General features: G+C 35.8%; 1 protein-coding gene across 1 annotated transcript in view; it reads right to left on the minus strand.

Annotated features, from left to right (window-relative positions):
• Positions 1-15774, minus strand: part of NEK10 (NIMA related kinase 10) — an 83237-nt gene that overhangs the window by 30848 nt on the left and 36615 nt on the right. The window contains exons 23-27 of the mRNA XM_052692286.1: positions 13679-13808; positions 13006-13076; positions 8594-8807; positions 640-823; positions 464-550 (exon numbers count right to left, since the gene is read on the minus strand). Of these exons, the coding sequence (XP_052548246.1) occupies positions 464-550; positions 640-823; positions 8594-8807; positions 13006-13076; positions 13679-13808 (686 nt within the window). The remainder of the gene's footprint in view (positions 1-463; positions 551-639; positions 824-8593; positions 8808-13005; positions 13077-13678; positions 13809-15774) is intronic.

Genomic DNA, 15774 nt, shown 5'->3' on the forward strand with positions numbered 1-15774 from the left:
GCCTTCCTGCAATAGCATTCAATGAACTTACACAGCTAAATCTTGCCTCCATCAACTTCTTTTTTTACATCCACTAACTGGGCACTCCATTTCTTCATATGCATAGAATTATTGTTATTGAGACAAAAGTTTTCACATTATCTATCTTGTTTCTTATCCACTCCAATTATTTTATGCTTCAAATCTAAAACCAAATTCATTGTCAAGTTTCTCAATAATATTCCGGGTTTCATAGCCATTATTTGAAAATACAAGCATGAGTTACATAAAGAAAATGTGATGTAAAATGAATTATACATATATGTAGCATGATATAGAGGTACAATTGTTTTAGTTTTCTTCTACTTAGGGCCGTAACAGCTGGTGACCTTGCAATGAATCATAAAACAACCTAGCATTTTAGAATAAGTGACTATTTTGCTATTAGAAAGCATTGGACCCTCTCATTCTTAAAGTTCCTTACCAAAAGCAGACTCTTTGAAATGACTTGAACTGGAACTACTTGAGTTGTCCAATACATCGAGCTCATCATCTAATTCTGAGAACAAATCTGCAAATAAAAATTAAAGCAAATTGTTTTTAATCCACTTCTGAGCAGTATACTGATATTTCCGATGCTTATTTTTTGCTAACAACTACCTTTCTCAGAGTTCTCTAAACTGCTGTTGTCCTCTATCAGGATTTCTTCATATGTTCTCTTTTCATCTTTTCTACACGTAGAATGACAATTCTCTGCCCGGATGCCAAGGTTTTCTGAAAAATCACTTCGGCAACTCGCTGTTCCAGTGGTGCTTCCTTGAAGTCTCAACTTGTCATAATGGTTCTGACAACAAAGAGCAAAAAGGAAATGTTAGACACTGTTCTTATACAGCACCCATCAGAAAACCTGTAAATGAAAGAGTCATGACTCAAGATAAAGATAGTAGGATCTCATATACAACCTACGGGAAATTAGCTTTATCTTATCTTAAATAATAATAAGCAACTGAGTTCTGGACAACACAAAGCCTGCACAGCAGTCAAGCTGGTAATAAAATATGAAGTGAACTTGATGTGATGGGATGTGACATCAAAACAGAGAGATTCCACAAGGCTGAAAGGACCAAATGCTGGCTGGCATTACCAAAGCACAGCTAAGAAAATCAAAATATGGGATACATGTAGGTCACTCCAAAATATTATCTACTATTTATTTCCATGGAAACCACAAGAAAATGTACAACGTTATTTGACAGAGCATATTCTCAGCTACAAAACACTATTTTTAACACAGTCACCACCATTAACTTGTGCATTTTGACCAGCACTGAGCAAGAGCCTGCATGCTGTGCTCATGAAAACCTGCACCAGTGGAGATGAATGTCAATGTCACTGTTATTGTTGAAATGCATCACCCAGCACCTCACTGCTCTCACATCCACTGTTTGGTCTCCAGAAACATTCAGCAAGCATCAGTGGATGTCAGTGGGTGCAACTGTTTCTGCATGGAGAAATACAATTCTACCCTTCTGCTTCATCTGCACTTCCATGTCAGACACCGGTTTGTCAAACTGCCCCTCTGCTGCCATCTGTCACACGGCAACAAAATGTTACAGAATATTGGTGGGAAGGCTCTACCTCTACTGCTGTACACCGAGACATGCCTCTGATATCATGGGCCAACATAATAAAACAGGAGGCATTGCTTTCAGAGCTGCTCTGCCTGTCACATTTAAGAACTAAGTCTCATCTGTAGCAAAGGGTTCTTTAACGAATATAAAATTCTATTTCTGCTGCTCTCTTTGTTTATAGTTTTTCTGGAAAGAATAGGAATACTTGATCCTTGTTGTTTCTCCTATTTGAATGCAACAAATTTTGAAAGCAGACTGCTTTTATGATCTCTCTATAAATCATTTCAAGTCTTCTCATATTATTACTGTTGTGTATCAATAAATTCATGTTTCTTCTAGTATTGCCAGCATAGTGTGTGATAAAGAACAAGAGATAAATTATGCAAATCTATCAGATTACTCTGCCCATGGCAGGGGAGTTGAAACTAGATGATCTTTGAGGTTCTTTCCAACCCAGGCCATTCGGTGATTCTATTATTCTATATCCTGAAATTACCTTAATATTAAAGATAGTCATTTGTTTAACCTGATAGATTTTCATAATTTATCACTTGTTCTTTATCACACTTTGTGCTGACAATACTAAAAGAAGCATATAGTACATTTCTAAGTAAGTCTGTTCTTGCTAGGTGTGTAAATAGCAATTTGGACTGTAAGGCAATTTTCTTCCCCAGTCAGTCCAATGAAGCATTTCTACCTTACTGGAACACAGCAGAAGGCACATCCTGAAAACTACTGTTTCTTATCTGCATCCAAGCCAGAGATTGTAAACATATATGACAGAAAAGTTATACTGAACTTGTTAAGTACTTCAAGTGTTTATTAAACTGAAAATGGGTAGTCAGCAAAATTTTTCGGGATCTCTTTTGACCTAGGTCCAAAACTGTCGAGCAAGTCACTGAATTCCAATGACAGTCTAGATGGAATGTTGATTGAATGTGCACACAAGCATATCATGTCATATTACAGCACACATACCATATACAGAGTTGTATCAGGGCAAGTGAGAGATTTTGAAGCCAAATTTGGCATAAAGGAGAAATTGGGGGAAAAAAAAAAAACTAATTTTAAAGATGAAAAATGCAAAGATCTATACAGGGAGAAACAGTGTGCACAGGCTTGGAAAAGGACTGGCCAGACAGTATCTCTACATGAAAAGATATGGGGATTTTGATGGATAAGATATAAAGCATAAATCAGCAATACCATGCTGTTATGAAAAACGATCACACTGTGATATGTGAAGAGGAGAATAATTTCTAAGAACTATATAATCTTTCTACTCAGTACCAATAAGGTTCTCAGTAGGAGTAACTGAGTTCAGTTTTGACTAAACTTGAAAAAAAAAAAATAATAAAAAAAATAAAAATAGAGAGATACCAATGGAGAGATATGAGGATAATCAGAGGTCTTAGTAGACACGAATTAGAAAGTCAGACTGATGGAATTTGATTATTTAGCCCAAAGAAAATAAATGACAGAGGAGACATATTTCCACATGATTTTCACTGAGAGAAATCATGCAGCTTAAGCTGTAACAAGTGCAATTTAAGTTAGACTTTAAGACCACCCAACACAAAGGAAGGACTTAACCATCTGAAATCCTGCAAAGAGAAGTGGGCACACTGTGTAATAGGTTTGAATGTGCTCTGTAAATCTAATGTTCTGTGGACTTGCTGAACTTACTGCTCTCAGAACAACTGTATGACAGTTAAGAGTGGATCTGGAAATTTCAGGATCATACATCCCACATATTTATGTCCATCTTATGTACATGCTTATGTCCATCTAATATCTTCCAGAAACAAGACAAAGATAACAAGTGTCAAGCATACAATGTGAGACTAACATTTTCTTGAGAAAAAAAAAAATGACACAAACTGCAGATACAACATATAGCACAGTGCAGATGTGCTATGGACATGCCAAGGATTTCCAATTACTTCAGGACAGTTCATAGTTTTCCACACATTATCTTTGGATGGAATAAAAGATTGAGACGGATATACAATCACTGACAGTAAAGGCAGTTACTATTCATTCAGTTCTGGTTCCAAACTGTTCCCTAACCCACGATAGTCTCCTTGGCATGATAGAGACTTTCTATCACTAAACATTTTTATGACTGAAGGGTGAAACACCTGTCAAGAGTGATAGGTAGCTCTAAGGACTGCAGACTTGTCTCAAATTCCATGATTCTATTGAAGTACTTTGACATATACATTGAAGCTGAATTAAACATATAATATGTTCATCCTTAATGGGAGCGTCCTTAAAAGCAATAACTGTTCCTTTTTCCAATGCCTGCTACATAAATTCCAAAACAGCAAGCTGCCAGAACAAAACCAATGGAGTAAAAGGTGGATGAAGAAAAGACTTGTAGATTGCTAAGTTTCCATGACATCCCTGTGACCTCACCCATGATCGGGCCATATTGCTGCAACATCAATAACCTGTAACATTCTGGGTGATTTAAAGTCAATCCCTCTCTTCAACCAATACAAAAACACTCGCTGTGTTCACGCACAGTTGTTTTAAGAAAAATTAAAGTAAAAAGTATGCATTTTCAGAGGATCACCAAAGTTGGAAAAGACCTTCAAGATCGTCAGTCCAATCATCCACCTACCACCAAGGCTTCTCCACTAAACTACGTCCCTTAGTATAACATCTAAAAGTTTCTTGAAAACCTCCAGAGACAGTGACTCAATCACCTCCCTAGGCAGCCTGTTCCAGCACCTGATCAGTCTTCTGGAGTAGAAATTGTTCCCAAAATCCAACCTGAATCTCCCTCGGTGCATCTTGAGGCCATTCCCTCTCATTCTATCTCCAGTTTTGCAGGATAAGATGCCAATCTCTACCTCACCTCCTTTCAGGACACATTGATTGACTGAACAAATAAAATACACATCCAGAGAAAAAGGAGACTAAAATTAACATTGGTCCATTTTTTCTTTCTGTATCTACACTGACAAGAAAAATAGATGAGTCCAAACTAAACTACTTGAGTACTACTTTGTAATGCAGGTGGTGATGCTTAGAAACTACCGTTATTATTAGCAGGGTCAAACTGCCAACAGTGCAGAACTGAACTTGGGTGTGGAGGAAAACGAGTAGATGAAAACGGCTGAATCATTTTGATCTCCTTTGCCTTTCAAATAGCTGTGAGCCTGTCCTCCTTTTTTTAAAGCTGGATAAATTGACTACTGTTTTTCTTATCATAAGAGTTGCTAGTAGGCTGCAGAGTGGTTACAAAGGTATGGATTTGTAAACTATGAGTCTTAACTCTTCCCTTTTGGCCACACATCACTGTGAGTGAAGAAACAGATTGGGATAAAGAGAATTGATTCCTGTGGATATAGAAAAATGGGAGAAGTAACATGTTTTGCATTTAGAGGTATTCCTACAAAATACATCACAGTTATTTTCACTGTGGTCTTTCTGATATAAGTGAAATACAAAGAAGTCTCAACTTATTTGTAGAATTTAGATACGCTCTTTGTGTTTCTAAACCAGTCTTGAAAAGACATAATACAGTATTCTAATTATCTACATTTGGATTATGAAGGTAGATTACTCATGCCATAGATGACAGAAAACTGCCTCAGCAGTTTTCTCAGGCTCTTTAAATTTAAATGTCCTGCTATATTGCTTCTTCCATTATTTCCAGACAATAAACAGACAAACAGTTTCTGCAAGAGAATAAGTCTGGTTTCTTAGTATAGCCTGGAATCAAGCTGCTGCAAGTAGAATAATCAATGAATGTTTTTAGGCAGTGACATCTTAGTCTACCAGAAATATAAAACCGTCATAGCTGCAAATCTAGGTCTGAAAGGACTGGTGCTTACCTGAAGATAAAAATTCTATCTAGAGGTAAGACTACTCATCTTAGGTCTCTATGCCATGCTGTCTAGCACACTGGATTATGGAAGATCTATCAGTTAAAGTGTGAAACCAGGAAAATTATACAGAAACTTTTATGTTGTTAATGAGCTGTCTTGTGCATTTGAACCTCAGGACAACGCACTCAACTAATGGTAATCTGAGTGGACCAGCTTAGACTAAACACAGTTAGTGAATGATCCCCTGCGCTGGATATGGATGTACCCCAATAGATTGCACTATGTCCAAAACCCCAAAATTGTACATACTTATTCACTGTTAGTATCCCATTGGTGCACAATTCAGAACTTATCTGCGTATATGAATTTCCATCTATGGATTTTAAAATAAAAACTGTATTCAAGTGACATTACTAATACAAGTAAAAGTCAGCTTTACTTCCCAAACAAAGAAATATTACAAAATCCTGCTATAGAGAAAAAATGTGACAGACCTTGTGTGCCAGATGCACAAACCAGAACCACAGAAATGGAGAAAAGGAAGCTTCTCCCCAAAAATATGTTAAAAATGGGCAGACTTGATAGACTGGCTGCTGAGAGTAGCAGGAGGAGTAAGCGGTTTTTATTTTCTTATACATATTATAGTTGACAAATTCCTATCACAAAATTTACAGGGCTTTTTTTTTTTCTCAAAAAATGCTATCAAAATCATATTTTGTTACTCTTCTACATCTTTAAAAGAGAATATAAAAAATATACTTTTATTATTAGTTATTGGGGTTTAGATTTGGCTTGGATGTCAGGAAACTCAACTTTACCACTAGTCTATTTGATCACCTTGCACAAACTACCTTTTTCCTCTCTATCTTTTCCTACCCACAGTACAAAAATATAATACTGACTACCTTGAAATGAAAGGTACCATCCAAGAGACAATAACTACTATTACAACTACTGTATTAGGTCCTTGTACCCCATGTTATGTCAGCAAATTTTCACCTTTCAGAACAGAAAACACTTATTATATTAAACACCCTTTATCCTTACAACTGCACCTATTATTACATCAACAACAATGTCTATGGAAGACAATGAAAAATAAAATCATATAAGTGAAAGCTGATAATTATTGTTTATAATTATTTTCAAGGATGGATTTTATGCCATATTTTTCAGGCGAGGTGTCTATGCTTCTTCAGCATCATCTGCTGACCAGTCTGTCACACTGCCTATTGATCAGCTTCTATACTGGACTTAAGCTATGTATGAAAGAAATTCTATACTGGCTTTAAAAGATATATGGTGTATAGTTCCATAAGCAAGGACACAGAGCATGCTCTTTATTTTGGAAACATTCACAATATGACACAATTGGGATGAAAAAGGAGGCAAAAAGTACATTTCAGTAGAGAGAAAACAAAGTATAAGGTAGCTGGCTTCAACAAAGCATTGAACTACATGGCAGAAACACTGAATTCTCTGACACCCTGGAAAAATGACAAATTACCTAGATATGGACTTGCTGGAGCCTTGACTAAGATTAATTAGGCTGTCCATACCTCACAGTTTTAATTTAAAGATCAGCTGCTTGAAATTCTTCCTAATAAATGAAGTCAGGATATTGTCCTTTTTTGTAAGTAAAAATTCTCAGGAATAATTATTCTTTTTATTAGAAATCCTCCAACTTCATAAAGTTTCTCTTCAATGCTGAAAGCAAGGAAATAACTTGGCTCCTTCTAATTCTAAGCACTGTAACACCCCTAAGATATTTGGAAAAATCCCATCCTGATATACTGTCTTATTTAAAACAACTTACAGCCAGGTCTTCCACTTATCATTAGTGAGCCATACTCTCCCAGTTTCCATGGAGTTCTGGATCTTTCCCAGATTCTCCTGCTGTATCTGTTTCATTTGTTATACAAAATAAAATATCCACCGGAGTAGAAATAAAATTAATGCATTCCTTCCTTAAGAAGACTAGCCATTTTACCCTAGAATACAGAGGGACCTTCCTTCTCTTTTTGTATATAGGTGTATCTTTTTTTTCATTTATTTTGTAATGTATTTATACAAATCTAAGTTCAATGTAAAGTTATTAGTCATATCATATTATACAAGTATTTGGATAGATCATTCTTCCCTAAAAGCCATTGGCAACATTTTATTGAAAACAAGGTATAAAACAAACAAAAATTTTGTACTTTTAATAACAATTTCTACAGTCTCAATCAGACACATGAAGAAAACATATTCAAAAAAATCCATGAGTGCAGGACAATGTGTTCCTGAAAAACTCTTTGCTACACAGAGGTTTTTCAGTGCAAACTACTGGCCCATGATCAAAGGAGTCAGTGTTTCTAACAGTGATACAACAGTTGGACAGACAAGAGCAGTGGTGTAAATTATAATTTTACTTTATAACTGCTCTTAACAATAATTATCACAGTGAGGTTTTACCACACAAATAAATTGTGCTTGTATTTTTTAAGTAAATTCTCCAGGATCACATAGAAGTTTGGTTCATCATGTAAAACACTGATTTACTTCATGATGAGTGCTTAAAACAGCCTGTAGCAAATAAAAGAACATTAAGAGGTATATTCACAGAAGTGTATCAGACAGTAAGGAATTATTAACAAATACCAGCATCAATGCTCTTTAAATCTGTAATTTAAAATCATGCATGTATTTTCCATTTTCTAGATCCCATTCTTTGAGAATCATACCCAAAATTATCAATGTTCCACTGTAGTGAAATCTCATTCACAAGTGCAATTAAGCATTTATTAGTAATTAAATATTAGTAACTATTTATTAGTAATTAAATACTGTCAGATTCTATCAAAACAGGAAGCACCTCCATAATAATTTCTATTTTCATTTTCCAATTGAAATGAAAGCACTTTTTAAGGTATTGTTATTTTTGCTGTATGAGGATGCCCTCGAAAAAAAAACAGTGAATGAATATCTAGTTGAAAATAAATTAAAAATCCAGCATGGAAAATGTTTTAAGAGAATTGGTCTTTTCATTTTTATTTATTTTTTCTGCCTCCTTTTTTTTTTTTTCCTTTTTTTTTTTTACCTTATTTTCTTAGATATGGCAAACAGTGATAAACAAAAATAAAGCTTAATGCACGTACTTACTTGTGGTAAAATAGAAAGCTGATGTTGACAGGCTGCTGCATTTCGGTTTGCTTCCGTGAAGTACCTCTGGGTTCGTCTTCTCTCCCGATCCAGTTTCTTCTCCAACATGAGATGGGAGGTAGATAAAACATCCAAATATTTCATCATCTCATCAGACAGCAGCGAACTGACCTCCACTATGTCTGGACGTTTCTCTGCATCAGGGGTCAAGCACCTATAAAAAGAAACTTTCTCTAATGAAAGCTAATTACTTCCTTCTAAAAACTTTGCTACCACTGTATTCCTCCATTGATAATTATCAAACCATGGCAGCCAGCACTTGGGACAAAACAGAAATTTAGCAAGGGAACAAGTTTTATTTCTTACACTCTCAAAAATTAAAAATGGATGCACTTCAGAAAGGCATAAATAATTTTACACAAAAAGACTGAAGAGCGAACATCTGCTAGCTTATAAAAATGTTATTTCAGAAGTCTTCATAGTGAGAAATTTATCAAGCAGTATTTTCCCATTTGAGATTGCAACAAATACAGCAAGATAACAGAGATGTAGAAGTTGTCACAACAGATAGCACAGCAGGGACACACAGGGGCCCAGAAGCTCTGCTCAAGCCTATAGGGGACAGTCCGACACAGAAGCTTTGGTGTTGACACACCAAAGGCCATTGTGGAAAGACTACCAAGACTCATCTGACCCTTGGCTTATTACCCCCTTTCTGCTCATCCATACAGACGCCAATTTATCCCTAGGGCTAATTCTGAAAATACCAAATGTGACTTCAGAGCACTGGGATAGAAGAGAGAAGGACAGGGAGCTGAAGTGGCGATCCTCAATTCTTTCAATGAGGGGAAAAATGTCGAGCCAGGGAGGAATCAGCATGTGAGTCAACAGCTGGCTTGGTATAGTCAAGAGCTTATGGGCAGGAATTACAGGAACAGACAATCATTATTTTAAATATTTGCTGTATTTATGACACAAAAGACAAATATGAGACTGGAAACAGCTGGAATGGATTTATTGTCACACAATTATCACACATTGACTTTTTGTCACACAATATTATCACACATCTGACTAGTGTGACTGCTCTCCATGATGAGAGATAGCTGCTCTGTAGACAGCGGGAGAGCAGTATATGCAGTGGATACCTTTACTGCAGCAAAGTCTTTGATGTGATATTCCATAGTATCCACAGGATTATAGGTTAGGTAAATAACTGCCTGAAATTATTGGCTCTAAGAGGTGTTATCAGAATTGCAAAGTCCAGATGATGGCTGAAAGTAGCATTCTTCAGGGACTGGGTACTATTTAACATCTTTATTAATAGCCTAGACAACTGAATGAATTCTCAAAAAGCTTATGAAAACTAAATTGCTGGGAGCAGTTGATACAGAGAGAGATAACAAACTTTGATCAGTGGGACCTGGGCAAGATACACAGATCTGACTGCTATTTAATGGGATAGCATAGAAGCTAAATGAATAAATTCTCAAAGGGGATAGCGAAAGAGGTAATATACACAAGCAGCAAAACAGGAAAGTCCAACTAGATACGAGGATGTATTACTAGTTCTAATCTAAAAGGTGAACAAGAACTGGAAGAGGATCTAGGAAGGTTGTAGGATCTCCATCTTGAAAGATGTCTTGAATGTCTTGAAAGACATTCAAAGCATTGACTTACTTAGAGAAGGCTTGAAAGCTGATAGACACACTTCTTCTTGTACTATAAACTGACTTAAATCTAATAAAGCCGGTGATCTGATAATTTTCTATTATTTGCATGCGGAGTAACAGTTACCAGTTAGCATACATTGACCCAACACTCCTTCTTAAAGAAAGTATCACAGAATGATTGTATTATTTCTAAAATATTACTTTCTAAAAAAAAAAAAAAAGAACACTCTTGAAGTGGTTTAATCCAATAAAATTGGATCTTAATAATGACCATAATACTGAATAATGACAATACTGAATGCAATTTTTCAGTTATAAAATGAAGATTTCAATGCTTTCTAATCCTTGTAACGTTTTTTAAAAAACGTATTCCTTTTATCTTTCATAGGTATTGTGTTAAAGTTACTCAGAAATTAACTTCTTCATTTCTGATGTTTTCTCATCTGTACTATCAGTAAGAATTCCCTATTACTGAATTTCTCTCATGTTCTCTATTCTATCTAAATATCTCACAAAAATAAACTAATAGCTAAACATAATATCTCATTTAAGGATTAATCCATAGTAAGATAATAAACAAACTTTTCATGCTACCCACTGCTTTTTAGAAAAGCTGGAAAATGCTTACATTACAGGAGAAAAATAATGTTAATTTTACATGCAGATACCTATTTAATCATCTATTTAAACCAGCTAATCTTAGTAAATAATTAATATATCAGCCAATCTCATAATTATATGGGACTTAGAGTAGGCCTACTTAATACATGTCTGTATCTATATTTATAAAGAGTAAATCAATAGCTGACCTTCAAAAAAAGCTTTAAAAATTTCCACTATTGAGTTTCTTGTCATCATCAAGAATGAAAAGGAGAAGATAGAGGGAACAGATTCTCACATACATATCAATACTGATATGTATCTTGACTTGAAGGCATTTTCTGGAAACATTTGGGAATACTACTTTATTCTTAAATGGTGAGTAATTAATTAGTAAATCCAGTTATTCCAAATACACATACTTGTAAATATTCAAAACATTTAATGACCTTCTAAATTTTAGTTCTATTCTACTAGTTCCTATCCTCTTTGTTTTTCTTCATCCTCAGGGTCCTTAAATAATAGAAACCTTTTTGTGCAGAAAATATAATACAAAAACATTACATTCCTTGCACTATTAAAGTGCTTTTGAGAAGTGGAATTCAACATCTGACTGAAAAAGAAAGCTATTGAAGTTATTTTTGGAGTTTTTCTAAAATGGGCAATCAAGGGAGCTAAATCTTTTAGTTTACCAACTCACTTTCTATACTCACACAGTGTGCCTCACACATTTATTACATTAACACCAGGAACATGTAATTGTAACTAAACGAAATATGTGATGAGTGAGTGAAACAAATACAGGTTCTTCTTTTCCTCCACTGCTATGTTCTCTCTTCATTAACAGAATTAGAAGGTAGCAGGAAATGTACTACTATCAGTCACAAAACTATGAATGTCATCATATAGTGATCTACAACTGTACTTCAACATTACTTAAAATGCTGTAATTCTATGGAAGAAAAAATAATCTAATGTACAGTGGATTAACTAGAGCACTGGCATATTAAAATTCAGTACTGAGTCTAGTCTGCTGTATGTGATGTCCCCCAGAGGCCCATAATGGGACCAGTGCTCTTCAATATCTTTGTCAATGGCCTGGACAGTGGGATTGAGTGCAGTCTTAGCAAGTTTGCTGACAATGCTAAGGTGAATGGTGCACTTGATATAAAAAAAAAATGAAAGGATGCCATCCAAAGGGACCTGAATAGGTGTGAAAAGTGGGCCCTTGTGAACTGAATGAAATTAAACAAGTAGACTGGGAGAAGAATGCCTTGAGAGCAGTGCTGTGGAGATAGACTTGAAGGTCCTGATAAGCAAAGAGTTGGACCTAAGCCATCAGTGTGCACCTGCAACCAAGAAGGCCAGCAGTATCCTGAGATGCCTCAATAGAAGGTTGGCAAGCAGGACAAGGGAGCTAATTGTCCCCCTCTACTCTGTCCTTGTGAAGCCCCATCTGGAGTACTGTGTCCAGGTCTGGGGACCCAAGACAAGAAAGATGTGAAGCTGCTGGAGCTAGTCTAGAGGAAGATGATCAGAAGACTGGAGCATCTCCCTTATGAGGAAAGGTTGAAGGAGTTGAGCTTGTTCAGCCTGGAGAAGAGAAGGCTCTGGAGAAAAACTGCTTCCAGTACTTGAAGGGAGTTTATAAGCAGGAGGGAGATCTACTTTTTACACAGGCAGACCATGACAAGACAAGGGGGACTAAACTTTAAAATAAAATAGGTTAGATTTAGGTTAGATAGTAGGAAAAAAGCCTTCACTCTAGGTTGGTGAAGCCCTGGCACAGGCTGCCCAAGCGGCTGTGGATGCCCCATCCCTGGAGGTGCTCAAGGCCAGGATGGATCGGGCCCTGGGCAGACTGTTTCAGTAGATCTCAGCCCTGTCCATGGCAGGGGGGTTGGAATTGAATTATCTTAAGGTCTGTTCCAACCCAAGCCATTCTATGATTCTCTGAAATGTACTGTCTTACACTGTCATGCTGTTGTTAGATTCACCTATACTGAATATGTTACTAGCATACTACTTTAAATCAGTAGACATTTCATGTTCAGAGACAAATACTAGCAGTTGCTGAAGTCAGCCAAAAAAATAATACAAATAAAATAAATATTGCAGCAAGAACAAAACAAGATTTACCTCTTAATGGTAAATGATACTTTTTCAGAGTACAGTCCGTCCGGCACAGGTTCATACACAGCCCCTACTATCTGTAAAATAAAATACCTATAGTTAATTGAAAAAAATTTCAATGTTTTATTTAGAAATTTCATACAATACATACTTCTTGGAACAATTTGATGGGTAGGCATTACATCATCAACTTTAACTTGCAAAATAACTTAGAACACGTCTTCTAATGCAAAATATCACTTCTAATCAGGTATCCACATTAATGTACATAGCCACTGTAGATCAGGGGACTGTAATATCTGAGTAAGGGAAACAGTTAGAAAAAATAATGATTTCTTCTTTTATTTTTAATCATATCCAAACGTTTACATAACTCTACAGGGTAATACACAACCCTATAGAAAACGCAATATTATAGTGATAAGAATTTTTATATCTAAAAATCCTATCACATAATGCAGCAATAAAAATATATCAGTCTGAGAAGTACTTATATTTACAAGCAATTTTTGCAAGTAGAATGGAAAAACAGTAACTGATACTGTGAAGAATGCTCCTGCTCATTCACACATCAGAGCAGAAAGCATGTTGTGCTTCTACAGCCTTAAACACGAATTTTCATGGACCTTGTGATCACATGTAGGAATAATGGGTGAGTTGATCTGGCAAATCTGAATACCTTAGTTGCCAAGGAGAGCATATTGGTGCTGTAAAACGGTGGGTTCAGAGTTGCCATCTGATAAAGGATACATCCTGCAGCCCAGACATCAGCTTTCTCTCCATATGGCTCACTCTTTACAACTTCAGGGCTAAGTGAAAAGCAGTGCAAACCATAAGTATTTAATTAATAGTTTTCACCTAGCATTAGCCTCAATTAAAAAATAAAAATAAAAAATCACTAGTCACTGCAATATATCTCCAGAGCTTATACAGTTACTTCCAAAAGGTTACATTTCCTTTACTAGTCGAATTCTTTAAGTGAAAATACAAAATTATAGTTGGAGTTAAGAGGTACTGCACAAATTCAGTTACTGATGCAGAATGGATATGGTGCTAGAAGGTGTGCTGCCAGTTTGTTCAAAACAAATGAAAAAAAAAATTTTTAAACAAATTAGCTGACATTTCTTAGATACATTGTTATGTGGAAATGATATTAAGTGATCTTAATAGAACATAAATACAGAATGGAGGTCACTGTGGGGAAGTGATGTAGTCTGACAGGTCAGACATTTTTGATGAAATTCATCAGGCAAGATAAAGATTCCTGTGTGAAAGTCATTAGGTACTTCCCTTTAATTTTGCTACTGCTATTGTAGAACAATGGAAATGAATAAAGGGTATTGAACATAATGTTAAAACATAACACGTCCTGGAGAGTTGGACTGTCATTACTCCTCACTGTGATACCAGTTCTTCAGAGGGCCTTGAAGAACTTTCATTTTGATACATTAAATATGTCCATTTGAGTGAGGATTGATGTGGCAATTTAACATACAGATGGTGATAGTGTGGTTTTGCATAGCAGTCACTGAAATAATATGTTGAAGACAGAAGGCCATAGAGACACACAGAAGCAACCATGACCTGCTCAGCAGAATCTTGTATTAATGTATGAGGCAGAACCTAGTTTGACTGTCAGAGTAAACATCAGTCCATTGGGGTGGTGGCTAGCAAAAACACATTTATTGCTACCATGATTTGGAAGTTACAGAAAAAAATACAGCGCTGATAGGTTTATGACGGTTGTAGTTTTAACATGGTTATACAAGAACACATAATTGATTGAAATTATTGAAAATATGTGGTCTGTTTGTTCATGCTGAAAGATTTCCCATTCTAAATACCTATCTAATCCCTTTTTCTTTTCTTTTTTTTAATCAAAAGGAGGACTTCCAGAGGAATACTACTTGGTCATTTCTTCCAGAACAAAAGTCTGATATTTAGCATGTGAAGATGGCCAGCACCTTAATGTACATGCAGTCTCATAGAAATACTTAAGAAAAATGCAAATGACTGAAGTAAAAGTTACATAATGTGACCACAAAAGTGATACAGAGGTTCTAAAATCCTAAATGTATATGATACTATGCTTTCATAGCTAATGAATTCAATACTTTAGAATTTTAAATAGAAATTTCGAATATTATTTATTTACTTCTAAGAGATGAAGTGGTGAAATTCCTCACCATGTTCTAAAGGCAAACCTCACCATCTGCTAGTTAGAAACGTGGGTGAGGTACAGTACTTGTTGACTAGTAAAACAGTTTTGCAGCCAAGCTGCACCATTTGAATCTATACTATTGAAGGATGTCAAACAGAAAGATCCCAGTTTTGTTCCTGCGTTCTGCTGCCCACTAACAGGAGCATGGTGGGAGCACATACAGTTTATCTAACTCAGCTGACAACTGTGTATAAACTCTTACTGTCTGGTCAAGACCAGAAAGAACGAGTAGAACCAGACTGACATTTATACCATAAAAATCCTATAAAAGTCTGTCTTAGTAAAAAGTACAGAATAATGATTTAAGGGAGTGACATTGGTATGGTCTCTGGTTTACTTGTAAAAGCGGGTCTTTGATTCTTAGATTAAGAGATCTGGATTGGATGAAATAGAACAGTGGCACTAATTAAATTTCTAGCAAACAGATGTCCACATCATAAAATGCATTCAGTGTAAAAATAAAATACTTAAATGGAGAAACTCTGAGAGCTGATAAAAAATTACCACTGCTTCAGGGGCTGATCATACTGCTGCAAAGCAGCAGTGCAAATGCT

This window comes from Tympanuchus pallidicinctus, unplaced genomic scaffold, assembly GCF_026119805.1.
Source record: "Tympanuchus pallidicinctus isolate F22 unplaced genomic scaffold, pur_lepc_1.0 scaffold3, whole genome shotgun sequence".
Classification (NCBI taxonomy): Eukaryota; Metazoa; Chordata; class Aves; order Galliformes; family Phasianidae; genus Tympanuchus; species Tympanuchus pallidicinctus.